The 26,196-nt window shown below is 44.9% G+C and overlaps 1 protein-coding gene across 6 annotated transcripts in view; it reads right to left on the bottom strand.

Moving 5' to 3' along the window:
- Positions 1-662: 662 nt before the first annotated feature.
- The window catches only part of ARHGAP26 (Rho GTPase activating protein 26), a 470,919-nt gene continuing 445,385 nt past the window's right edge, over positions 663-26,196 (bottom strand). Inside the window, exons 21-24 of one of the 6 annotated variants that reach the window (XR_010840265.1) lie at positions 21,248-21,523; positions 15,164-15,255; positions 4,542-6,669; positions 663-4,149 (exon numbers count right to left, since the gene is read on the bottom strand). Coding sequence is in view for 5 of the 6 variants with exons in the window: in XM_059062235.2 (XP_058918218.1) it covers positions 6,581-6,669; positions 15,164-15,255; positions 21,248-21,523 (457 nt within the window). In the remaining variant the exon portion in view is untranslated. Of the gene's footprint in view, positions 6,670-15,163; positions 15,256-21,247; positions 21,524-26,196 lie in introns of those variants that run through there. The other 5 variants (XM_059062236.2, XM_059062235.2, XM_059062237.2 and 2 more) reach the window with 5 other exon arrangements.

Below are 26,196 nucleotides of genomic sequence, written 5' to 3'. Positions count from 1 at the left end.
GGGATACTCACTCGCCTTCTGCTTGCCCAGGGCAAGCTTCTGGAGCCAGAAGCCTTGCCCTCCATCCCCAGAGTCCAGGCTCCCCTGCCCTCTCCTTCTGGCTCCTCTGTTCTCACAGCAGAAGCTGGGAGTGAATTGTAAACCTGGGTCCCAGGCTGCAACTCAGGATGTACCTGGAGGGGATATGATGAATGAGACAACTCAATAACATGAGCTGGCCTGGGACTGCATGTTACAAGAGACTGATTTACAACCCTGGGGGACACGCCCAAGTGTGTGGTGGGACTGTCTGTATTTTGGCTCTTTGATTATTCCATCCTGTGTTAATGAAGTTCCAGAAAATGGTTGATTTGACAATCAAATTTAGGAAGAATAAAATACGTATTGTAGGAGATAACGTCAGAAACATTCATTGGAATGTGACCCTTTGGGGCTTAACTGTTTAACATGCATGACAACTTCTCCTCAAGTTCACGAGCAGTTGACCTCTCCCTAAAGGAAACCAGAGCTCCCCAGAGCACATCAGAAATCAGCACTGTGGTTGTCACCAGTGACCTCAGGAGCCCAGACTTGTGATCTTTGATCATGGTCTTTGCTTATTTGAAAAAAATATTAAAAGATGCATCATGTCAAAACTTTATCAGAAACTCAAGAAACAAACATACCACCAAATGGAAAAGTCATTTAATTCAAAAATCATACTTCCACTAGTTTCACAGGGATTGTCACATAAACCAACCAAAAGTAAGAAAGCCAAGTTTCAGAGGCCACCCAACAGAAACTGTATTTTCTTTACAGATATGCTTAGTGACACAAAAGCACATTTTTTTTCTTTTCAAGCCTGAACATGGCAACACTGTTTTATGAATAACAGGGAAAAAGTTCTATTCTAGTCACAAGTTACTTTTTAATTACGAAATAGGATTCTACACACCAGTCGATATTCAATACTGAATCGAAGTTTAAAACAGTGCATTTATGTTTTTCAAAAAAAAACATTAAAGTGCCATTTTTAAGTAGTTTATTGATATTATATCACACAGCACTTTATAATATACTCAAAGGTAGCCTAAGTTGTGAATTAAACATGCAAATATTTTCTTCTCCAAAATATGGACAAAATATCTTTTAGAGTGCTTGTGAACACTAGCCTACTATGAACCACTAATTGTTTATGAGTTTGATCTATTTTTCAACATGACTCTTAATAAGTTAATAAGGAATATAGCTATAGATAGTAATCATCTGATAAATATGAACAAAGTTTTCAAATGGCACTTAAGTTACATCTTTGATCATTCGGATAGTCAATCAATAGCCTCTCTTGTTTCTCTGATTCTCAAACTTCAAATCTTAAAGGCTGTCAAGGCTCAGCAACTGCCAGCTTATGTGAGTTTCTAGAAGAAAGTCTGTATCTTTACATATATAAATGTGAGCTGTACACATACATACACAAACACATACTATACGTATACACTTAAGAATCATCAGATGAACCCCTTTTCACAGGTTCAAGGTTGACCCTGGCATCTGGATATCCAAGGAAGCTGCGTGTAGCGTCTGTTTGGACAATTCTGTAGAAATGGTTGATGTAGAAATGATTGATGTCAAATGTCTTGGCCTCTCCAGGTAATTCTGACACTTTATCACTACTCTTGGTTCTCGCTGACTACACTAAATAGAATTTTGATGTAATAGTAATTCCTTTACTTACACGGGTCCAGGACTGTGCTAAGCCTTTGCTCCCTAAGGCATTCTGCCTTGAAAAATGTTTTCATCTTGCAGTGTCCTGTAAAACTTCTGTAAAAAAATTAGCTGTGAACTTTTTATGTGATAGATTTTCTCCCCTATTAAGAACTATATTTATCCCTCTTTAAAAAAATCCAAAGTTCTTCAGCATGGTTTGCCTTTCTCTTTCTGCTCTTAGCATTACTTTACACCCAATCCTTTTTCTCCTAAGAATACAAGTGCTTCCATTAGGAGATAACATTTTAGCCAGGGCTGGCTCTGAATGACGTCTGAATTCTCTATATGGCCTCTCCCTGTGCTTTGGGAAGCTCTTTAGTTAGACAAGTACTGTAGGAGGTGAAAGGAAACAAGCTAATTATGACTTGGTGGAGTCTGGTCTCAGGCATGCTGTAGGTTTGTGCAAGGTCCATTATTCTATGGCTGTTGTTATTTGGAGGCTACATTTAAAGAAAAGTGGTTCAGCACCCAGCACACAAGCCTGGCTGCCAAACACATTTGAGCATGATAAGATACATTTTTTAAACGCCGGCACAGGGTGTGTGAGAGGACACCCAGTTGACTTAAAAGAGATGTGGGGCAGGGCTGTCTAGGTAAATGATTACTGTCAAGTTTGCCAGTCATGACAGATTAACTCCCTAGACAGTATACCCAGGACACTCCTTTTAAAGTCAGGTAGCTAAGTGGCTGTTTAGTTTCTTCAGGGTTGGCTACCTACTTGGGTAACATGGTTGCTCATAAAACATTCGATGCTAGTGCGAACTGTGAGTGCCATGATGGCCACTGTTGTACCTGGGAGTCCTGTGTCTATAAAACTGGGTGGTCCAGACTTGCTTCTTTTGGAAACAGAAGCCAGAGGATGAAAGGTGCCAATAGACAGTCATGAGTAGTTGATCATGTTATGTTCAGTCGATTATTTCTGTCTCCCTACTCCACAATCATGGATGTTTTTAGAGTCTATACAGTCAAAACAGAGCTTTTGGTGTGACAGGGGTTGCTGTTTTCAAGAGACACAAACTCTGATGGTAGAAGGACTTCCCTTTGAGCTACACGTATGGCACACATAACTGCAGAGTCCTGGCAAACAGTGAAATCACCTTGTCACTAGCATGACTCTGTGTTGCTAATGCCGGTTAGCCAATACCTGATTGTTCATTTATTCTCTTTCTCTTTGCCTTTCTATCCAAAAAGCACTCAGCAAGAGGACATGAACTGGAATTATGTTGAAAAAACAAACAAACAAACCCCAGTTTGGTGTGACAGAAGAAAACACACATTGGCTGTAGAACTACTAAAACACTAAGCTAAAAACTGGCTCCAATCCTAGGATACAAAGGCCAGCAGTGCTATACAGGGTCCATCCTTCTATGTTCAGATTTGAAAACAGAAGAGAATATCATCAGTCTTGAGCAAGTCAGGACTTTACTTGCCTGGGGGGTGGGGGAAGAATGTGAAACTAGTTGTCTTCTCAAGGCATGGCATTCTGTAACTACAGAACTCTGTTGAGTACCTGGAGGAGGTGTGAGAGACTGATCTCGATGCGCCCAAAAGACTCAGGCTATGTCTGCCTACCTGATCCCAGGGCCTTCCAAAAGCAACACGAGGCTCCTGGGAAAGCTCAGGGATTTTGGTCAATAGTATTCCACTCTGATAACCAGTTCACTCTCCTAATGTGCCCTAAGATTCCCTATTCCACAAGACAGAGTTAGAGGTGGGGAGCAAAGGTAGTGGAGGGTAAAACCCATTTTCAGCCTTCAAGTTCATTCTTATTTGTCGGCTCATATTCTGAACAGCGTCTCCAGTTCTGTAGATGATGGGGAGGAGGGGAGCCTGGCCAGGGAAAGGAAGCAGAGCAGCCATCTGTCAGGGCCCAGCACGGCCCAGAGAAGCTGGGAAGGGGTCTACCTAAAATTCCCATTGGCAGTAGCTCCATTTCCCTCGGCTTTGGATCAGAGCCAAATGAGGAGGGAGGCACATGCTTCCAAGTGGTCAAGCTGGGGCCAAGTGTTGGCAGGTAAGCTTCAGAGGAACTCCCAAAGCCAGGGCCTGGGACTTCTGGCCGTTCCCACATTAGATCTAGTTAAGGTTCCAATGGGGCAGGTGGTGATTTAAAATGTCCAATGTGTTAAAAGCATTATGTTGCACTCTTTCTATTTGGAAAGCACAGTGGTATAGAGTGTGCTTGTCCCTCTAGCCACTTTGAACAGGTCCCCAAGTTGTTCAAAGTCCGCAGGGAGTAGGTATAGCCTGTTCATATGTGCCCTTTCTTCTTGAGTTTTCAATGATAGCTTTCCTGAGTCCTATCTCGGTCTTCTCCAGTCTTAATTCTCGTTCCCTGATTCAGTGGTGGTGTCTCGCTCACTGCTGGGTGAGCTCCTGGGTAATAGCTGTGTCATCCTTGAGCTGATGGAATGAATCACAATGACAAACTCCTATTAACTTTAAAGTCATCTAGAAAGCTATAACAGCACAATCCCCACCCCTCTTTGGAGGTTTTTCTTTGTCTTATTTTGGAGCTATAGGGAATCTGAGATGAATAAATATGTTTAGGGAAAAGGGGAAGAAGCAGCATGTCAAGAACTAAAGATCCTAAGAAGCCAGTTTTTCTTGGAACTTAGACACACACATTTGCAAACTAGCTTGGACTCGTTTATAAAGCCTTAGAAGATGCGCAGAAGAGTAAGATACAAGGAGCATGCAATTATCCCATCTTCTGTCCTGGTACCTTGGGGTACCAAGAAATACACCTGAGAAGAAAAATGAAAAAAAAAAAAAAATCTAACCCCTGGCCTCACCTGTTTAAATCCTGAGCTTCATCTTACTACTGGGTAGGAGTTCTCGGAAAAGTTCATTGCCTGAAGATGCTCCTTCCATCTCCAAATCCAAAGCCCAAGAAATGCTCAAAAAACCACATCTGGATAAAGAAGACTGAACACCATTAACATGTCATGCCCACCAACAAGAGCCAGCAGAGTGTCTGGAAATATCTTCTCCTTCCTCAAGGCCAGAGAAGGGATGATCTTGATTCTCTTCGACCTTGTGTCCCCTCTCTCCCTCGTATACACACCCATTCAGCAATCAAAGCTTAAATGTGTGAAGCAACTAGCTTATAGAATATCAAATATAAAACTTTGCCATATAGTATTTCAAATCACTCTATTTACACGTTTATCTTTTCAAAACAAAATGTAAAAGATACAGTAATTCAACACAATTCAAGTTTTTCTTTTCCTCTTTAAAGTTCCCTCAAGAGGAATTCCAGAAGCAGGACACACTCTGGAACAACGTCACCATCCTGAGGGGCTCCTGTCCTGGAGAGCTTGACAGTCCCTCACTTCGGAGTTTGTCTGCCCAGAATCACTCTTGCAAGGACATTCAAGTGTGGAAATACTGGGACTCTCTTCTTTGGAAAGCCAAGTGAATTTGAAATGTCCAGGCCAAACTTCCCCACCCAAGGCGGTCTTCCACATGACCCAGCCCCTTCTGGACTGGGAAATTCTCTTTCTCAGAAGGTACCCATCCCACCTTCCATGCCCCAACCTTCTGGCGTCCTTCTAAATCACAATGGCTTATGATATTAGTCTCATGCCTCAAAAGCATGAGAAACAATTCCCTTTTTCTGAGTGGCAGTGAACATGTATGTCCTTTTAAACTAGAGGCCATGGGGTTAGTCCAGGAATCATGCCTGAAAACTGCCAGGGCACTGCCAGGGGGCTAGTCAGGGAAGGGCTACAGGCAGGCAAGGACAGGGAAAGGGACAGGTGAATGGGAGGGAATGAGTCAGAGGGAGGGTATTCCCCTTTGGGAGGCAGCATGTTGCCCTCCAGAAAGCAGACATTAGTTGCATGGGAGAACAGAAATATTAAGCCTGTATGTAATTTAATCTCAAGAGGTTACTAGAGTTTGTTCCAAATATATCCTGGTGCTGCTGAAATTCATCAGAAAGGGAGCAGTTCCCAGCTGCTATTCTATCTGCCCCCAAGTAGACCTTGATCTTCGGCTTCAGGTTCTTGGAAAACCATTCAAAAAACGGCCAAAAAGCAGGGAGAAAAACATACGTCATGCAAAGAGTGTGTTATTTTTTGGTTTGGTTTTAGAGTAGGTTGGGTTGCCGTGGTTACGAGGCAATGGCGGCCCTCGGTGGCAGAGAAGTTCCTAGCTTGAGAGGGGGGCCGTGGCGGGGGGGGTGCTCCCCTGCGTGAGAGGACTGGACAGAATTCTGCCAGTGCTGGGCCAGTGGCTGCTTGAGAGATGGTGAGAGATTGGATCTTATGTAAACAGCGCCATAACCCTTCTCCATCCTGCATGCAAACAAACAGACCCAGCCGCCTATAGCACTGGCAGGTCTCAAGTATTTAGAGGTGGGGGTAGAGAGAGTGTCTACTGTAAACAATAGCTGTAGATCCAGACTGGATCTCAGGCCACTGCCCAGCCCTATCAGAGCCAGCTATCCTGCAAGCTCCTGGGGACTGCTTATATCTCACTTACTTCCTTTTTCAGAAGGTTGGGGTTTGGATGACTACTGAAACAAAATGAGCACGCCCCACGTAGGGTGCTAAATTAGAGAAATGGCTTTGTAAGCCTTTCTTGTTATCAAAATCAAATGGCCTCCTCCGCTGATTTACTTCTGTTTCTTGCAGTATCACCGCACGTCAGCTGAGATGATCATGGGGATGGGTGACACCAGAGTTCACAGAAACATTCGTGTTGACAGGTAGCAGCAGAGACAGTCACCCTGCACTTCTCAGCGGCGGAGAGCAATGGCCCACAACACTGGAATCAGCAGTTGTCATGGACACCATGAAAAGCTCAGCAGTTCTGCCAGGGCCCACGGTTAGAGGAACTCCACGTAGTTCTCGGGGATGAGGCCCGTCTTTCCATTCAGAGTCCCCTCCAACCAGCCAGGCTCCTGAGATGGATGCACTGTACAAGAAGCGGGGAGAGAGCGACAAGAAACGATGTTACACATAGGGTAGGAGGTGGATGCTTACTGTGCGCGTGTGAAGGAAGTTGAGAGATTGGGTGCAGTTGCTTGTTAAGTTATATAACTCTCAGATTTGTTTAAACCAGAGTTTCTCAACCCACTGGGGGACCTGGTGAAGGTCATTCTGAACTTTATAATTAAAAGGCGAAGAGACACAGGCATTCAAAATTCTGCATACAATTTCAGGAGTTTCATGGACTTTCTGAAGTTCCTGGTTTAAACTATAAAGAAGTAACAGATTTCTGCATTTTAGGTTAGAGGTCAGAGTCATGATATTCCACCTATATATTTACCTAGGTAGGTATCCATCCATCCATCCCTGTACTCATTTACCTACCCAGTGTTGACTTTGTACCAGATAAAGTACCTATGGAGGACTGTTAAGAACTAGTCCCTAAAGATATGTAGCTCCTAATCATGCATTTTACTTCCCTCCGAATCCATACCCTCTGCTTCTAATTTCCTTGCAAATTCCCTCTGCATATTTTTTTTTGTGTGTGTATTTTATAGTCTTCAAATAGCCCTCTCGTGGTTTCAACCATAAACTTCTTTAGTTTTCTCTCCTGTTCTCTGGAGTTTTCCTCCTTCCTATACACAAGTCTGAAAGCTGTCTTCTTCCTTTCTCTATTTGCAATTTTAAAAATTTCTACCCTTTTGAATTTTCCATATCCAAAGAATATATACCCAATGTTCTGTGATGTCACAAGCCATCTCCATGGAAACTACTGTGATACTGTAAAAATTATATATAATCCAGCTGAGTCTGCAAAGCAGCCAACAGCAGGAAGGAAGAGAGAAGGAATCCTGGACTTGGAGAGGAGGGTTGTTCATGTTTTTTTGAACTGGGAATATACAAATCACTCTTGGGCAAGGCAGGACATTTGTTCTTACTGTTTTAGGAAAACTCCAATCCTCCGAGATTGTTTGGAGAGAATGAATTTTCCTCTATTCCCTTCCTAGGTCAATTAAGTGACTTCCTCAGCTTGTTTTAGAAAAGCATTTCCGCCCCCAACACTACTATAAAACTCTAGTTTCAGTTTGTAGGGAAATAAGAAAGAACAGAGACCAAAGGAAGTAAATGGAGAAGCAACAGAAAGACACACACTGAGGCTCATAGAAGATCAATGTCAACCTTGGCTAGATCTTGAAGGCTTCTTTAGGAAAAGACAAGGTCAGACATCTATGAGGTGGTCTCCAACATGTTTGCCTGATTTCATATCTCTAGGCTTCAGGAATAAACCCAAGTAGTGAGGGTACTTTGGATTCATGACACCACACAAGGAGGAGTCTGGGGGAGAAGTGCCATGGAAGAAGGAACACAACACAACTTAAAAGCAACCTGGTCTCTCCAATGACCAAGATCGCCCAGCCTACCGCTAAAATGCTAGCACACAAACACCCCTGCCTTCTGCCCATGCATCCCATTGATACTGCCAAGCTCACTTCAGTTTCTTCAACCTATCAAGTGATAATAAAACTCTCTCTCCCTCAGTGGGTTCTTGTGAGGGTTCAGGAACCAATATGGAGAAAGCACAGTAAATGCTCAGTACAGGTGAGTCAGTAGGAGACTCTGTGTCATTTGATCAGTCATTCAGAATGGTCAGCAGGACCCTCCTGGTAAAAACCAAGTGAGGACCTGGTCTCAACCACCACCTAAACGTGGGGAAATCTCAGATGTTCAGAACCAAAAGCAAACAAATCAAACTCACTCCCTAAAACAAAAGACCTAGAAAGTAGAAACCAACCAAACACACAAAATGAAAAACAACAAAAAAGACAAACCCTCTGCCCCCATTTGACAGCAAAGCTCCTAGCTGAGTTGTTGTTCTACCGGATGCACCAAGTCCATCTCTTTCAGACTTTCTCCCTTCCTGGCCAGCTGTTCAAACACAGCTCAGGTGCAGAGGTGGTAATGTCTGTAAACATTAGAAATGGAATTTGCAGAATAAGGGGAGAATCAGAGGGGACAAAGGAGGCCCTCCAAACTAGAGAACAAGAGATACGTCACGGGGGGATGGCAGGGGACAGCGCAGCCTTTGCGTCAGATTGCTGACTCAGAGGAATCAGCAAGTCAGGCTTTACTAAGGGATGGTACCAGACCAGGTGCAACAGAACCACCTGGATGCTTATTAAAACGGCAGATTCCTAGGTCCCAGTGCACATCAGTTACAGCAGAATCTCTGGGAGTGGGGCTCAGGGATCTGCACTGTAACTCATTCACAGAAAGTTAAGTTATAACTCTTCTGTGCCAAAATGCCTCTGTAATGAGGGTGATAATAAGAATTAACTAATGGAGGACAGAGGCAGCCCCAGATGCCTCTGGCTTTCTGTTGTCTTTTGTTTCCCTTCCTCACACTTGAAGGCTTAGCTGAAGCCCTACCTCCTCCATAAATATCACCATGGAATGCCATCTACCTGCTCCCTCCCTTCCCCTGGCTCCTGGAATGCTCATAGTACATTCCACATATTATTCATAGGTCCTTTTAATGCTGTTCAAATGTGTTACGCTTTGTTTCCCTAACTAGTTTTTTAGTGCATTTAATTTTGTATTCTATCACTCAACATTCTTCACTGACTCCCCTCTGGTGAATTATAATGATAGAAGCGAACACGCTACAAATGGTGACTGGGAAACAGCCGTGGGCTCAGAGAGTTAAATATTTATTGACTCATTGGGACCTAAGGATCCTAGCTTGTACTATTATTATCCCTATTTTACAGATGAGAAAATTAAGGCTCAGAGAGATAAATTAATTTATTCAGGCTCCCAACAGTAGAACCAGAATTTGAATGCAGCTTGTTTGATCCCTCTTCCACTATATTATGCCTCTATCCAACCAGAGAATGTGATCCTTGAGGATAAGAATGATGATGCTCATGGTGAGCACATACTAAGCAGCGGGCCCTTTGCTAAGTGCTTCCTCTGCATCACCTCTTTCCATCTTCAGAAGGACTATGGAGTTGGTTCTATTATCCTCATTTTACTGATGAGAAACTGAGGCTCAGAGAAGTTAAGCATCTTGCCCCAAATTACACAGCTGGTAGATGATGGAGGTGGATCTGAACTCAGGACATCTGACCCTAGGGTCTGTGGTCTTAAGCACTACCACTTTGGCCTAGCCTAATGCTCTGGACATCGAGGATGCTCATAAGTACTTGTTGGGTTGAATCGCACCAATGTCCACCCTTCTGAATTGCACCAGTGTCCCATGTGCTATATAAACACACAAGGTGTTGCAGTGAGCTGCCTGGGCAGCTCTCCAGCCCAGCAGGCATATAATAAATATAAGCTGCTGCTGACACGGGCGTGCTTCCTGCCAACTACTCTCTCTCAGCTCAATCCATATACACTCCATACACCTCTGCCCAGGCAACTCATGCTCTCCCCGCTCCTTTGCTCACGGTGGACAAGGAGCAAGTGTGTGACTAAGATCTCTAACGGCTGGCTGCCCCACAGGGAAGCAGCACTGGCTGGAACAGGTGCAGACCCCTGTGTAGTTGAATGCATGGACTCACTTAACAAATGTTCATTCAGCACCTACCACGAGCCACACACTGTGCTAGGTCCCTGCACATAGGACAGAACAAGCAGATGAGATTCTGCTCTTGGGGAGGGACCATCTATAGTAAGTAAGCATGTAATTGTAGGTAGTGATGAGGGGAAGGAAAGAGACTGGGATAGGGAAGTGGGTGGGTGGCCAAGAGTTTAAAAAGCTAAAACCCAAATAATCCACAGGAGCCAGCCAAGCAGTGGGTAATGCAAGTGTAAAGGCCCCAAGATGGGGAGAAGCTTGTTGTGATTTCAGAACAGTGGCGTGTAAGTTTTTCTTAAAAAGCCGGCTCGTCAATGTGTAACTACTCAACTCTGCCACTGTCTTGCTATAGATAATATGTAAACACAAAGGCATGAGTGGCTGTGTTCCAATGAAGCTCTATTTACAAAAGCAGGCAGTGGGCTGGATTTCACTGGCAGGTCATAGTTTGCCAGCCTTATTCAAGAATATAAAGAAGGCCTGGGAGGCTGCTTTGTATCAAGGGAGGGTGAGAGGGGGCCAGACGGCAGAGGCGGGACCTGCAGGTCCTTGTCAATAATTCTAAGAACAACAGGAGGCAAAATAACATGATGTGACTTCCATTTTTCAAAGATCAATCTGGCTGCTGTGTAGAGCCTGGGTTCTGGGGTAAGAGTGGACAGAGCAAGACCAGTGAAGCAGCTGGTGGAAACGCCTGGGTAAGACATGGAGAGGCTGGGGAGGCTGAAAGACTCCACCGAGGAACTCTCTGGGAACCCCACTGCCTGAGATATCCTTTATCAGCAAAGGAAACCCAGGGCAGCCCTGCTTTGCACTCTCACTGCACCCGGTACCCCAGCAATGAAGGATCCAGCCCATGTCAGATCTTGATAAAAGTATCCCAAGAGCCCAATTTTAGTGAACGCCATGTGAATATTCCAGGTATCACTAATCATGTTGCTTCTAGATGATTAATGTTCCTGAGAACATGAGTTATTTTTCTTTCCAGTTACTGTATGATATGCTCTTGGTGAAATGGCCAGTTTCCTAGTATATTGGCAAGGGCTGACACTGGAGTTATTTCTGAGTATTGCACAGCCATTGCCCACTGCACAAAGTCCAAGAGCTGACTGAGCAGCCTCTCCAGATTCACAGTGGGCCCCCGGAATCCAAAGGCTTGGAGATTAATCATTACGAACAACAGACTTTCCCCTCAAGGTGCCCCTCCCTCTTCCTCCTCCTCCTTTCTTCTTCTTGATCCTGAAAAAAGACAAGACACACACACACACACACACTCACTCACTCACTCACTCACTCACTCAAACTCTGTCATTAGGAAACTTTCTTCTGATTGCTCTGATGATTTAATCTGACAGCTACAGAGCATCCAACTTACAAACTTATAGCGTCCTTACCTGGGATCTTCAGCAACAAATTACCAAGAGAGAGAACAAGGAAAAAGATCTCTCTAACACGTGAATAGTACTTTCCCCCTTTAATGCTCTATTACTCCTAAAGAGGTGAAGGGTTGGGGAAAGTAGGGTCGTGGTAGCATTTTCTAAAAATTGGACATCATAAAGTATTACCACCCAACCAGTCTAAAATCTGGATCGACATTTTGTCAGATCCTTCTTCGACTGCAGCTCAGTCAACACTGTGAGGTGTTGTCTTTGGGGCTTAATTTGGCCTTTTGCTCTTCAGGGAATTGGAAAGGTCACTGGCATTGCTAGTTAAAAAGAAACTAGTGTCAATGAACGCTGCCCCTGGAGACCACGGGAAGGCGGGATAAGGCCTCTGACTCTCTCCTGCTCTCATCTGTCCTTGTAGGATTTATGACAATTACTGAGTGGAGGGGCAGGAGTAGTAACAGAACCTACTGTGAAGGAAAGGACTTGGCAGTTAAAAATCAAGTGTCTTTTAATTTCTTTTTTTGGTTAGCTAGTTAAACTACTTCAAAAAGGAGACTTAAAAACTGAAGAAGGTGGGAATGCCAAATGGTGCCACCCCTCTAGAAATCAGTTGGGCAGTTCCTCCAACAGTTAAACCTAGAGTTACCATATGACCCAGCAAGCCCATGCCTTGGTGTATCACCAAGAGAACGGAAAACCTATGTCCCCACAAAAACTTGTATGCATGTGTCTATAGCAGCATTACTTATAACAGCCAAAAGTGGAAACAATCAATATGTTCATCAATCGATGAATGGATAGACAAAACGTGGTATATCCATACAATGGAATATTACTCATCAATAAAAAGGAATGAGGTTCTGAGGCCTACTACAACATGGACGACAGTGAATATAGTGCAAAGCAAAATAAGTCAGTTACAAAGACCATGTACTGTATAATTCCACTCACATGAAACATCCAGAGCAGGCAAATTTACAGTGACAGAAAGTAGACTAGTGGTTGCCTAGGTGGCATGGAGTAGGGTTGGGATAAATGGGGCATGACTGCTAAAGGGAACAGGATTTCTTTGGGGGTGATGAAGATCTTGTGGAATTAGATAGTGATGATGGTTGCACAACTTTAAATATACTAAAACCCACTGAACTGTACATTTTAAATGGGTAACTTGTATGGTATGTGGCTACCTCAATAAAGCTCTTTAAAAAATGGAAGAAGGCTGCACTCAGGAAGAGGAGTCCCAAACAAGCACACACACACACATACAGAACTTTTGAGAGCTTAAACCAACTCCTCCCCCAGGATCAGGGGTCCTTTGTGATGTCAGAGTGAAGAGCTGATAGGAACACGGCAGTCCCTTGCCCATGGGAATAGTGGACTGTGGTTTAGAGGACAGACCTTTAAGCTCTGGACTCACCTGTAGATGTAGGCATCTCTCAAATCTCGCTCACTGGTAGGCAGAAGGCTCTCCCCTGTCGACAGCATAGGACACAGAGCCGGTGCATGCACCCACTCTGATTCGTCTGCCGTGCAAACTGTGTCATGTTATGGCTGGGCTGTGACTCCCCTACATGGGCCTGTTCAGGGGACACTCTCCAAGGACATGGCCTTGGACAGCCTTCAGGGGACTCACTCCTACAGGTGTGCCAGGACCTAAAAGCTCTAGCTGCTGACAGGAGAGACAACGGGGCTGGCTGTTCGTATGCTTTGATTTTTAAAGGACCCAAATGAAAGTTAATGGAACAAAGGTTTAAGAACAGTGCTTTAGAGGCTTTGAGAACTCTAAGTGAGGATGCAGGCCCAGAAGGCCACATGCAGTTGTAGGCTCATCCCCAGCCCTGCTGACTCAGAAGATCAAGGTCTGCCGAGTGTGACCTAGGAATCCCCCAGGTGCTCTGTGACCTCTTTCCCATTCAGTCTACCCACACCTGATTACTATCTCTGCCATGCTGAATGCAGGGGCTGGCCACACAGGGGGGCAATCCCTTTGCATATGGATGCAGTCAAGGCTGTTCCCCAGGAGCCCATCTCTGCTCTGGCTGGGACCTCAGGGCCCTTACAAATAACCAGGACCCAGGGTGTCTAGGTGTAGTACCTACTGCCCAGCTGGGCTTTAGCAGCTAAAAAGGAAAAACTGTCATTGTGAACGATCAGAGCATCAGGGTCTTTTTCTGAGATGGATGTAACGAAATGATGATCATCATCGTAACAATAACAACATACTGAAAGCTTAATATGTGTTGAGTACTATTTTAAAACATGTGATGCAAACTACCTCAATTTTCTCTCAAAACCGTCTGGTATCTTTCTATGACAGAGGAGAGGACTGAGGAACAGAGAGGTTAAGTCACTGCTTGAGGTCACACAGGATCAAGTGGTCAAGCCAGGGCCTGCGCTACGGTGGCCTGAATCTAGAGTTCAGGCTCTCCGGTGCTACATGGGAGCCTTGGCTGCCCTGCATTTCTGGGTCTCAGGCGGGTGGTAGGAGGCATGGTCCCGACCTGGGTGGGACCGTGCAGCCATGATGGGAAAGGAACACTGGGTAGTGAGCACTCACCCCTGCCAGGGAACCCTGCCCCACCCCACCTGAGGTCAAGAAGGGAGGCCCAGAAAATGTCCAGTTCCTGAAACCAGACAGCTGGTTTTTGCTTCCTCCTTTGAGCAAAACAAACAGACCCTCTCACCCGGGGATCAGAAGGATTAACCCCAAAGGAGAACTACATCTGGAGGAAATCTCAACTGTAACAGAAACTTGGGCCTTTCCCCAGAATCCTGATTTTTCTTGTAGGCAGATAATAAGTTATGACAAATTATAACAACAATTTCATCAATTTGCATTTTGAAAAATATTCCCTTTTTTTTTTTTTAGGGAGGAAAACAAACAAATGAAACAAGGAAATGGTGCATCAAGCAAGTCCCAGGCCCATGCGGCAAGTGCTCCGAATCCATTTTCCCATCAGGATGCCTGTGCAGGCCAGCTGGTGCTTGGCAGGGCTGGTTTCACAGTGGGGTCATCTACCAGCTCCTGGCAGCTGGAGGAGGATGAGCAGGAATGCAGCGCAGCTTATCTGCCCAGAGCTCACCCAATGCCCCACTCACTGTCTCAGAAACAGGCCTCTCCTGCCATGGACAGTGAATCCCACTGAACCCAAGGATGGGCATATAGACCCTGCGGCTTTAGCCTCCTCCCTGAGCTTCTGACCACTTGCAGGATCCCCATTCTCCACTCCTTCGTCTCCTCCCTCCGTCCAGCCCCCAGATGCTCAAAGCCTGTGCAGGTACCATCCCATTTAATACCCACAACACCTCGATGATACTGGCTCTGTCACAGTGAGGAGGTGATTCCACTCGTCCTCTTCCGATAGTGGCTCCTCAAGCTCTGCCGCCACTCTGCTATTTTGGGAAAAGACACGCCACCCCATGCTCCTTTTTAGTCTTACCTGTTCTGCTGAGATTTTCCTTAGGTAGAAAGGAACTTTGACAACTCCAGTGATTTTTTTTGAGAAACTCACCATTATCGAAGACCGTCCCTGCCGTGAATGACAGCTCTGAGTCGTGTTCCGCTTTGCAGGCATATAAGGCTTTTGCCTTCCGGAACGGTGTGCTGGGGGAAAGCAGTTTATTTAGCATTTTTAAAAAACCCTCTGAAAGATATTTAATCTCTCTTCCTCCCCCTTCCCTGCAAGCCACCGAGCCTTCTCTCACGGGAAGAGCCTGACAAGGCAGTCAGATGGCAAAACACGAGGTGGAAAAGTTGCAAAGGTCACCAGAGCAGAAACGAGAAATATGCAGAGAACAGCCATAAGCCTGGAAAAACCACACTTCCCGTGGGCTCACCTTGTGCCAAGTTTAAACCTGACTTGTAAGAGCTGAACAGTGGGAGGGCAGGCTGGACTCCATTTCTGGAGCAGGACTAGCTAGGGTGGGGGGGCAGTGGAGGCAGGAAAGAACCCCTAACTTGCTCTGGAGAACACTCACAGCAGACCCTGATGAAAGTGGCCAATGCTCAGTGAGTCAAAAGGAGAAATTCTAGCAAAGCCAGGTTTCAGCTCCAGGCCCTGGGCTGACGTTGGCTCTCCCACATGTTACTTATTTCTCATTGGGCTGGTGGAGCAGGATTCCAGAGCTGCAACTCCTGGACCCCCAGGGTAGGGCAGGGAGCAGACAAGGTGTGGGTGTGAGCAGTTACACACGTGTGTGTATGAGCACACGTGTGCACTCGTGTGGGGAGGAAGAAGGGAGAGGGGGCATGATGCAATTTTTTTGTGCCTTTCTCATCCCAGGAGTGCTGACAGCCACTCTCACTGCGAATCAGAATCACTAAAAAACGCAGATGTCTGGGTTCCACCCTGACTTGCAGATATCGGTATTTTTATAAAGCTCTCTCCAAGTGACTCTCATGAGCTACCAGGGCTGAGAACCATCCTTCCAGAGCAGGGGTTGGCAAACGCCTTGTGTAAAGGGCCACACAGTAAATATTTTAGGCTTCATGGGCCGCATGGTCTCTGTTGCATTTACTCAACTCTGCATTGTAGCACGAAAGCAGCCACAGGCAACATGTAAATGAATGAGTGTGGCTGCGTTCCATCAAAACTTTACTTACAAAACACAGGGGGCAGTGTGGATTTGACCTAATGGCTGCAGATTGCTAACCCACATTCTAGAGTGCAAGTCGCAAGTACTGGTAAATCAATTTTTGCTTTGATATCCAACCAGTCCCAAATGAGCTATGGACTTCTCAAGGGTCACAAGAAAAATGACATTTAGCAGTCAAAAGTTGGCTCTTTATTTGCTGAAAGTAATCTCTCTCTCCCTCAAAGCCAGCATATTTAGGGGCTCTAGGGCAGAGTAACAAAAGAGCAAGTAGGTCCTCTGGGTTAGACAGTTATTCAAGGGATATATATTATTTGTTTTATCTTTATTTGGCTCCTGGAGAGAGCCTTAAGGACCCAGGGATGCTAAACCTTCATGGCGCATTTATTCCTAGCGGCTGAATGAGTTTTAGCTGAGGCATGGTTGGTCTCAGGTAAATCCAGAGAGAATCAGAAGGGGCAGGGCACTACGGATCCTTATAAACTGTTGCTCTTGGAGTGGCCAAGTCCAGCCTCCCTCTGGGAAAGAGGAGCCATGGATGTTTGGAAAGCTATACCAGGGTCAGAAATCGAAAACTTTTAGTCTTGGTTCCATGAAAACTGAAGGAAAGATGACTTAAAGGGTCTGTGGTACAGATAAATGGTTATCCAGAATTTGTTGCCAGGGTACAGTTTACTGGTGTTCTCTCTGGTCTTCTAGTAGCCAGGAAATGATAACTGGGAAAGTGGGAGAACACGAAAGTGGGTTCGCTGGTAGTGAAGGGAAAAAGAGCCTTTAGAACGTTAACAGCTCCAACTAGAAACCAGCTCCTCCTGTGTGATTATCATTAATGTCACAATCAAGTTCAGGACAAGGGGCACATTCTGTGATCTAAGTCAACCAAGTCTGTGTGTTAGCCAGCAAGGGCCAAACAGCCAATGTGCTGCTAAAATTTTGTTTTTGTTTTTGGAGGGAGTAGGGAACAGAGAGGAGGAGTCATCTGGCTGTGAAACGTGTTAAAACAGCCAAAACTCCGTACGGGCAGGCAAGTGGAGCCTGTGATGACATGGAAGGTGGAAGGAGAATCCAGTAGCCATGAGCCAGGGTCATTGTCCCTTGAGGATGGGGAGACAGCACAGGGACCAGGGACAGGGAGATAAAAGGTGAGGTGAAAATCATCTGAGGCAAGGCTCCTCTGGCTGGGTTTTCACAGAGGTTACTCATTAACTTCCTCAAATAAAGGGAATGGGACAAAACAGGGACAAGCCAGGGAAACCAACTGGGGTATCTGGCAGGAAGTAAGCAGCGGGAATGGCTCAAGTGCCCAAAATTATCATTCAAGAGGAGTAATTTTCCACTAATATCCGGTTTTAGGAAGTTGAGAATGAAAACATTCAATAAAACAGTACATTTAAAATGAAAACAAAGGTCAGGAAAGAGCTTTTCTTTTCTTTTTTTCCTTGTTTTTCTCTCAAATTCAGAGGTGACAGACAGTCTACAAGAAGGTCTTTTCCTCCGAGACTTCCTCCTGCCCCCTTGGGATGTGTGCAAGAATGGGAGGGATGATAGAGGGGTGCTTTTAAAAGGAGCTATTCCTGCTCCCCAGGACTAGGGTTGCCCGATAGGATACAAGGCATCTAGTTAGATTTGAACTTCAGATCAATGAGGAATACTATTTTAGTAAGAGTATGTCCCAAATATTGCATGGGATATACTTACACTTAAAAAACAATCATTTGTTGTTTACAATTCAAATGTAACTGGATATTCTGTATTTTCATTTTATTTGCTAAATCTGGCAGCCCTACTCGGGAAAGTCTTCTCTTTGTAGAAGTTTGTCAGCACGAGTCCTGTGTCCCATGCCATACTCTCTCCCTGTCAAGAGCCCTGAGTAGTTTGTGTTAGGTAGGGTTTCTACCAAAACAGATCCTGCTGGCACAGAGGTTTTGTTTGTAGGCTTTGGCTCTGATTAAGGAAATAAAAAAAAAATCCCCCCTAAGCATCTTTGGTTCTTGGGCTCCCTAGCTCCCTATTCTCTGCAAAGCATCTCCACACTGCACACAGAGAGCCTGAGGTGCCTGTGACTCTTCTGTGACAGCGCCCTTCAGACCTCAGCAGGGCCTTCAAGGGCACGAACAAGCTTGGAACCTTCTGCTTGTTCATTGTTAATTTGCGCCTCTGAGCATGGCACAGGGCCAGGAAAAGCACTCAGAGGAGTTTCCCTCAATTGCCCTTGCAAACCCTGCAAAATGACAACCCACTCTGCACTGTACAGGAGTTGGGCTCAGCTAGACTGGCAGGATGCAACGGCTTGATCATTTAGGCATAATTTCCAGGAGCCCCTGTGTGAATCCAAGTTATGAGTTCGGGGCTGGGAGCTTTTCTAGGGGTACAAGTGAAAGGAAAGGGAACTGCTCCTCCAGTCCCCTTTCTCTGCTGTGCTGCTAAAGGCATCTCCATTCCTGAGCTTGAACTAACAAGCACTAACAATGCTTTGGAGAGGGGAGACCAAGCCACTTCCAGAGGAGATGTTATATAGAAGTTCATGGGCCCATTAATTAGGTCTAATTAAGTTTTTATTTTTAAAAGCTCTGGCCAGGGAAGGAAATCTGAAGCTTCATGTTCTGGAAGTGGATTTGGGGGAACGTTTCGTTGGACCTGAATAATGGGTGTATGCCCCCACCTCTTGGCTGCATACTGCAACAGCAATTAGGGGATTTTTGCCCTCTCTGTTGGCTAGCTCCCCAGCTGTGTCCCCATCTGTGCTCAGCTTGGCACACATGGTCAGCTCAGTGATAGGCAAGGCAGAGTAGGGTTTGCAGTTGGCTATTTCAAAAAGGCAGCTTCCTACAGGGTTGTAGAACAGCATCATCCAAATGGTGCCATTATAATGATGGCCAGAGTGAACAGTACTGTGTAACCATGAACCCAAACACATGGGGTGAGCAGATTCTATTGCCACTGTCCACTGACAATCTGGAAATATCAATACTCTGGGAAAGGTGTAGCTAAAGAAGTAAAACCTGGAAATATCCTGGAAGATGGGAGTGGGGAGGTGAAGATACTGGAGAGGCAATAGGGCCCCAAAGCTTAGAGATATAAAAAAAGTGAATACCGTCAAAGCAGAGTACACTTCAGTTTTTTAGCTAAATGATTCTACTGTCCTGAGTCCCCCAACCCATTCTGTCCAAGGGCCAATATTCTGAAGATTTCATTTCCTTTTGAACAAATTGAAGGGGCTACATTTTGGCTCTGGTTCAGGACTCATGGGGCAATCAATGATCTAACCAGAACAACGCAAACCATATCTGGTGTCCTAGAAAGTTAACATCTCCCAACGTGCCTAGAATATACCTAAGAAATAATTAGGAAATAACTTGAGTGTCAGAAAAAGTATAATCGGAATTTTTACCTTATTCCCAGGGTGACGATAAAAGAATATAGTGAAAAGCTGTCTTCCATCTTCAAGGGAAAAGCTAGACAGAAAACCTAGAGGAGCAGGCCAGGCTCTGGGGCCGGGAAACATGGAAACTTAAATTTGGGGCCACCCATGTGTTTGGAGGAAAGAGTGCTGGTTGAGGGCAAGAAGTCCTGAATTCTGGATCAGATCTCATGAGTCATGTGACCATGCACAAGTCACTTCTCTGGGCCTTAGTTTTCTTTCTCTGTAATAGGGTTCAGGCCATTTCTTCTCATTCTCACACAAAGATAGAATGAAATGATAGATATGGAAGTGCCTGGAGGAGAATTAACTTTTTGTATATATATATATATATATATATATATATATATATATATATATATAAAATACACATACATATGTGTGTGTGTATATATACATATATATGTATGTATGTATAAATAGCATGGGGTTTCTTTTTTTAAAAGTGAGACTCAGCTTTATAAATTATTTAAGCCCCTATGCTGGTTCCACCCCTTAGGAAAAAACCAGCTATGAGAAATGATGGATGAAAAAATACTGCCAAGGCCCAAAATACTTATGATGCTTCAACTGGGCTCTGCGTTTTGGTTGTCTGAAAGCAGAGATTAAGTTCGAGAGACATACATGCTCAGGACCTACATAGCAGAGGGATTCTTTTTCCTGGATTTAAACAGCTTCTTTTCTCCAAAAAACTCAAATGTGAAGAATTAAGTGTCATCAAAGCAGCTAAAAACTATAGCTTGGCCCCTGGGGGGAGGAACTAGGTCAACCCTCAGAATGAGGTGTCGCCTGTTCCCGTGAGAGCTAAGGGTTCACGACACGTGGAGACAGATGCAGGCTGGGAGCACCGAGCATTCCTAGGACTACATGGGAGGTGAGGAGGCAGCCACGAACAATTTAAAGAGAAACTGCTTCATATCCCAAGCCTTTATTCTGTGTTATATTCATCTCTCTCCCAACTGGTCTGGGTCTCATCAACTAGGTGTCAGTACACAAGGCTGAAAGCCGAACCCCACAAATAAATGTTGCCTGATGCTATCTGATAAAAATGAGGGAAGAAAAGGCCTGTACGTGTCTCAGCACCGCTCCCTTTGATATTATCTTATGCTAAAGAACAGAGAGCCCCATGGTTCAGAGAGTGATCCAAACAGGAAGGAGCCCATTCAAGAGGCACTCTCGGGCTTCCCTGGTGACGCAGCGGTTGAGAGTCCGCCTGCTGATTCAGGGGACGCGGGTTCGTGCCCTGGTCCGGGAAGATCCCACATGCCGCGGAGCGGCTGGGCCCGTGAGCCATGGCTGCTGAGCCTGTGCGTCCAGAGCCTGTGCTCTGCAACGGGAGAGGCCACAACAGTGAGAGGCCCGCCTACCGCAAAAAAAAAAAAAAAAAGAAAAAAAAAGAAAGAAAAAAAAGTCACTCTTGTCCCAAACTCTAGGCATCACGGATAAATTCAGTAACCAGAGGAAGGGCTCAGAAGGGTGTGGAAAATGCCATGCTGGTTCATGCAAATAGTCCCTCCCAGCTTTGGTCTCTGAGGCTGGAACCCCTGATCAGCTTTGGATTGGTCATCATCCGTGACTTTACCTGGAGTCTTCATGAACTGCTTCTTCTGGCCTGTCAAAAAGCAAGTGCAGGTTTGGATGGCAGGGAACAAAGTTGACGAGAAGGCTGAACACTGCATGAAGAGAGGACCAAGCCAATGAGAGAACAACAGCAGCAACAGAAAAGCAAACAAACCCTGCAACAGACCTGATGGGGGATGAGTCGCTGGACGTGGATGAGGTGGGCATAGGGCTGGATGGCGCCGAAAACATGGGCCAAGATGGCGAGAGGGGTGAAGTTGGGCTTGGATTCGGGGGGCTGCAAGACATAACCACCAGAAAACTCGTCAGCACACGGGGAAACCACAACGGGAGCACAGGAGGTTCAGGGGAGGCCAAATGACAGGGAGCTGGAGACTGGAGGGGCACTGAAACTGTCCTCAGTGCCAAGTCACATCTCTCCAGACCAAACTCCGTGTCTTCCAAGTAATGCCTGCTCTGGAACTCCTCGGAGTGTTAACATGTCTCTTCACCCTGCAGAACAACTGCTTTCTACGTGGTAGGAGCTTCCTCAATTGTGTCCATTGTGCCTTTGGCCATGGGTAAAAAATGCCCTGAACCCATGTCCATGGGTTCCCACACCCACACCCTATCACCGACCTCCATCTGGGGCAGGGCTAGCTCATAACCAGCCTTCAGCTTCCACCGTGTGAGTGTTTTTAAAGTCGTGTCTCAGCAAAAATGACCATTCTTCTGGGCCACACAGGCCATTCGGCCAGAAAACAATTTCCTGTTTACATTTTTAACGAAATGGGTGGGCCGTGTGCCATTGGAGACCCAGAGAAGGACTGCATTAGAGAAGTGATAGCGGATGGAGGACAGGGCTGGACATGCACCTCTCAGGAGAGGGCATACAGCTATGGGCAGGGCATAGTTGTCCCTCTGAGGTCTGCTTTCCAGGCTTATTCTTTCTTTTTTCATGGATTTTGGGCATTTTGACGCTCAAAGAAAAAGTCCCAGATGGAAGGCAATGAAAAAATGAGGAACTGAAAGCTTAAATTTGTCATTTTGTTCTTTGATGGGTGGCTGATCAAAAGTTTGGAGAGGACAGGTTGAAATTACTCACTAAAATATGGTTTGTGGATTTTAACTAGTCACGCTAGCCCTTTGACTTATTTCCACAAATTACACAAATAAACATCTTAGTAACTCTGTAAAATTGCATTCAGTCACAGATAGTGCAAACAAACACCAATGACTGAGAAAACAACTCAGAAACCACCCAGCCCAGCCACAACACCACCTGCAGCCCTGAGCCGCAGCCGGTGGTTGGATTATGTGGCCCAAGCACTGTACAGAGGTGAAAATGACAGCAATCCAGTTCCAGGGGAACAGACTTTCTAAACATACTGGGATTTAGCAAGAACACATAAATGTCCTACTGAATGAGACATCTTCAATTCAGATGAGAGACTCAATAATGGCCTTAATTATCTACAGCTATAACATAAATTCCTATGGAAATATACAGTAAAAACCCATTGTGTGAGTTCATCAGATAACCTCGGACTAATTGAATGAAACATTTACTAAATGTCACTATATGCATTATATTTCTAGAAAATAAATTTCACGAGCAGGGATTTTTGTTCGTTTTGTTTACTGCTGTATCTCCAATGCCTAAAATAGTGCCCAGTAGGATTTCAAAAAATACTGAGTACATTAATGAATCTCATCTAACCCAGCCATCTAGCCAAGAGGCACTATTATAATTCCCATTTCATAGATGTGGGAACTTCGGCCAATTTGAGGCTTGCTTGAAGACATCCAGGCTGTAAGTGTCAGGGCCGAGGTTCAGACCCCAATCCCCTGGGCTCCAAGCCCAGGGCTGTTACCGCCACAGTGTACCACCTCTGGGGTAGCAGGACTTGCTCTGATTCTCTAGGCTGTACCAAGCTTCTTCACAGACCCAGCCAGAGCACTAGAAACCTTAACCACTGATTTATGAGTTTCCTTTAGATGCCTACCACATTTGCAAGGGAAGACGGGAATGCAGCAACAGACAGGCCCAGCAAGACTCAACACATTGTAAATTCCAACAAAATCCCCAATTCTGCCTCCAGTCTTGTGTGTGGTAGATTCATATAGCAGATGGAATTCATATAACAGAAGAGACAGAATTCAAAGAGTATGGCTTTTTTCTCTTCTTCTCAATTATTCCAGCAATAACTACTTATTGAACACATTGTGTGATCAAGACAGTGAGTGGGATTCAACTTAGCATTTACCAAGGTCCCTGACTTGAAGAGTTTACAGTGTATTTGACAAGATGGGACAGATTAAAAAAACAACTGTAATATAAGACAGTAAGTAAGCTTCATCAGCTAAGGGATCAGTTACCCTATGATTAGTTTAATACCTGCTCCCACACTTGATTCTGTCTTGGGTCCCAGAAGGAAGTGCTGCCTTATTTCTACTGGGCAGTCAGTCCTCAGTTAATCCATAACTGCAGCTGGTAAGAAGGGCCTCGCTTTCTCAGTCCCCTCCCCACAACTGCCCCCCTAGATAGTGACCCAGTGGGCAAGGCCTGGCTATTCCGACTGCAGCCCAGCCTCCAGAGGCCTGAACTAATCTGTTCCTTTGGTCAGTGGCCAACACCGGACAATTTAAAAGTCCTTAAGACCTTTTTTTTTTTGAGTTTTCTTTTTAGTGGCTTTTTTTTTTTTTTCTTTTTGCGGTATGCGGGCCTCTCACTGTTGTGGCCTCTCCCGTTGCGGAGCACAGGCTCCGGACGCACAGGCTCAGCGGCCATGGCTCACGGGCTTAGTTGCTCCGCGGCATGTGGGATCTTCCCGGACCAGGGCACGAACCCGTGTCTCCTGCATCGGCAGGCGGATTCTCAACCACTGCGCCACCAGGGAAGCCCTTTAGTGGCTTTTATAAGTAGGAAACACCTCCAGCTTCCTACCTCAAGTGTACCAAGAATCATGCCTTTGGCTAAAGGCATAGTTGGAAACATATTCTATGAACACAATGTGGGTTCTGAATGTTTTTTCACATCCCTGGATATCTAAGTGGTTCTTGGTCACTTAGTACATGGCTGAAATTATCTGGGGGTGCAGGTGGAATGCAGGACATTCATAACAATTATAAGAAGTTACTCTTCAATCTCCATGTCCATTGCCATAGTATTAACTGTGATTTTTAAGAACTAATAGAATTTCATTTGTTTGCTTGTGTTTTGGTCATAGCAATAACATTTATTTGCTATAAAATAACCACAATCTAAAACTTATTACCACTATGTTCAGTGTAACAGTAAAATGAATACTCCATAGTACTTCTATGATTTTTTAAACTACTGATTGGAATTATACTCTTTGTTAATTTGTGCTCCAGAGGTACATCAACAAAACTCAATGTCAACAATACTACTGAACACTGTTATACACCACAATGACTGATGCCTGTAGCAACAGAATGACTGTAAACATATAAACGTTCCTCAAAGAAACAGAGAGCACATTATGTATCAGTTTTGATGCAACTTAGAGAACACACAGGTGGAAAATAAGATGCACAGGGATGATGATAATGGCCCAAGACTATTTGTATAATCTTATACCCTGACCACAGAAGTGTCCGGCTATAGGTTACTTAAAGTGACAACAGCACTCGTAAAAAAAATCCAAGACGAAACAAACTAAAAATGGCCAGCTTTGGTATTGGCTCTGAAACCTCCAATACCGAATTCTCAAACTCTCTTCCCATTAATGAGGACAAAGATAACAAATGATTGGTGTTAGGATAGGAGAAAATAATTTTATAACTACAATCTTAGCAGATGATCCCCGAAGGCTTCTCTACAACCTCAGAGTCCAGCTGAATGCCTCAGCACATTTTTCACCCTAAATATTCTTGGGGTCCTGCCAGGCCCCCCACATCAAGGCCCAACTATAGCAACAGCAGCTTAAACTTTAAGGAACATTTGCTGGTCTGGTTTGGGTTCAAGTGGAAGGCTTGCATCGGCTTTAGTTTTCTAGTCCATGGTGTCCTCAAAAGGAGTCACACAGCCCCAGTCAGTCCCTTTGACATTCACTGGACAGGGAAGAAATAATGGTTTGGGAAGATAAGGCTCAAAGGCCTGGCAGCATGCTGGGATGTGGCTGAGTGTGCAAGTACAGTGTGTGGCAATATTGTCAGTTTGACACCCTTCTGTGGTGACTCACTTGACTGATGGGGCATCTGGTGTACCAGCCAGGGCATGACTACCACGCCGTGGACAGGGCTGTCCCAGCAGGCTCCCAATCTGATTACGGATGTGGCAGACCCTCTCATGGCTCCACACCATGGGAGTGAAAAACCTGAGCTGGTAGAAGATAAGCACTCGGCAGACCATTAATCAGAAAGCTGATCTTCTTTAACTCTGATATGCAAAATTACAGATGGCTGTGTAGGAAACTGGAAAGTATCACAAGAAAAGCAGTAAAATCATACATAATTTATACTGCTGATAATCACTGTTAACAGCTTGCCAAATTTCTTCACTTGTCTTGGGTGGGGTGGTGTTGCAGATAATACTACATACATAGTAGCGTATTTTTCTCATTTAAGTATTTTCTGATGTCATTAAGTAGCCTTTGATATATTTTAAAAATCATAAAACTCTTTTCCCACTAATGAGGCTAAGAATAACAAACAACTGACATTAGCTCAGAGAAAATAATTTTTAAAGTACAATCTTGGCAGATGACCCCCTGAAGACCTCTCTACAAACCCCAGAGTATTCTCAGACCTACAGGATATTCTAGTGTATGGTATACCCTGATTTATGTGCCCCTTCTCTTATTGTGTACATTCAGATTATCCCTCTTCGGCCATAGTACTGCAACTCACATTCTTGTAGAGGATCGCTGCCTGTGTCTCCAAATGTTTCCTTAGCATAAATTCCTGGAAGTCAAATTAGTGGGTCAGAGGCTAGGAGCCTTTTTT

Source organism: Kogia breviceps, chromosome 4, assembly GCF_026419965.1.
Source record: "Kogia breviceps isolate mKogBre1 chromosome 4, mKogBre1 haplotype 1, whole genome shotgun sequence".
In the NCBI taxonomy this organism is placed as follows: Eukaryota; Metazoa; Chordata; class Mammalia; order Artiodactyla; family Physeteridae; genus Kogia; species Kogia breviceps.
Note: the sequence above shows the minus strand (reverse complement) of the source record. Positions and strands in the feature narration are given on the sequence as shown.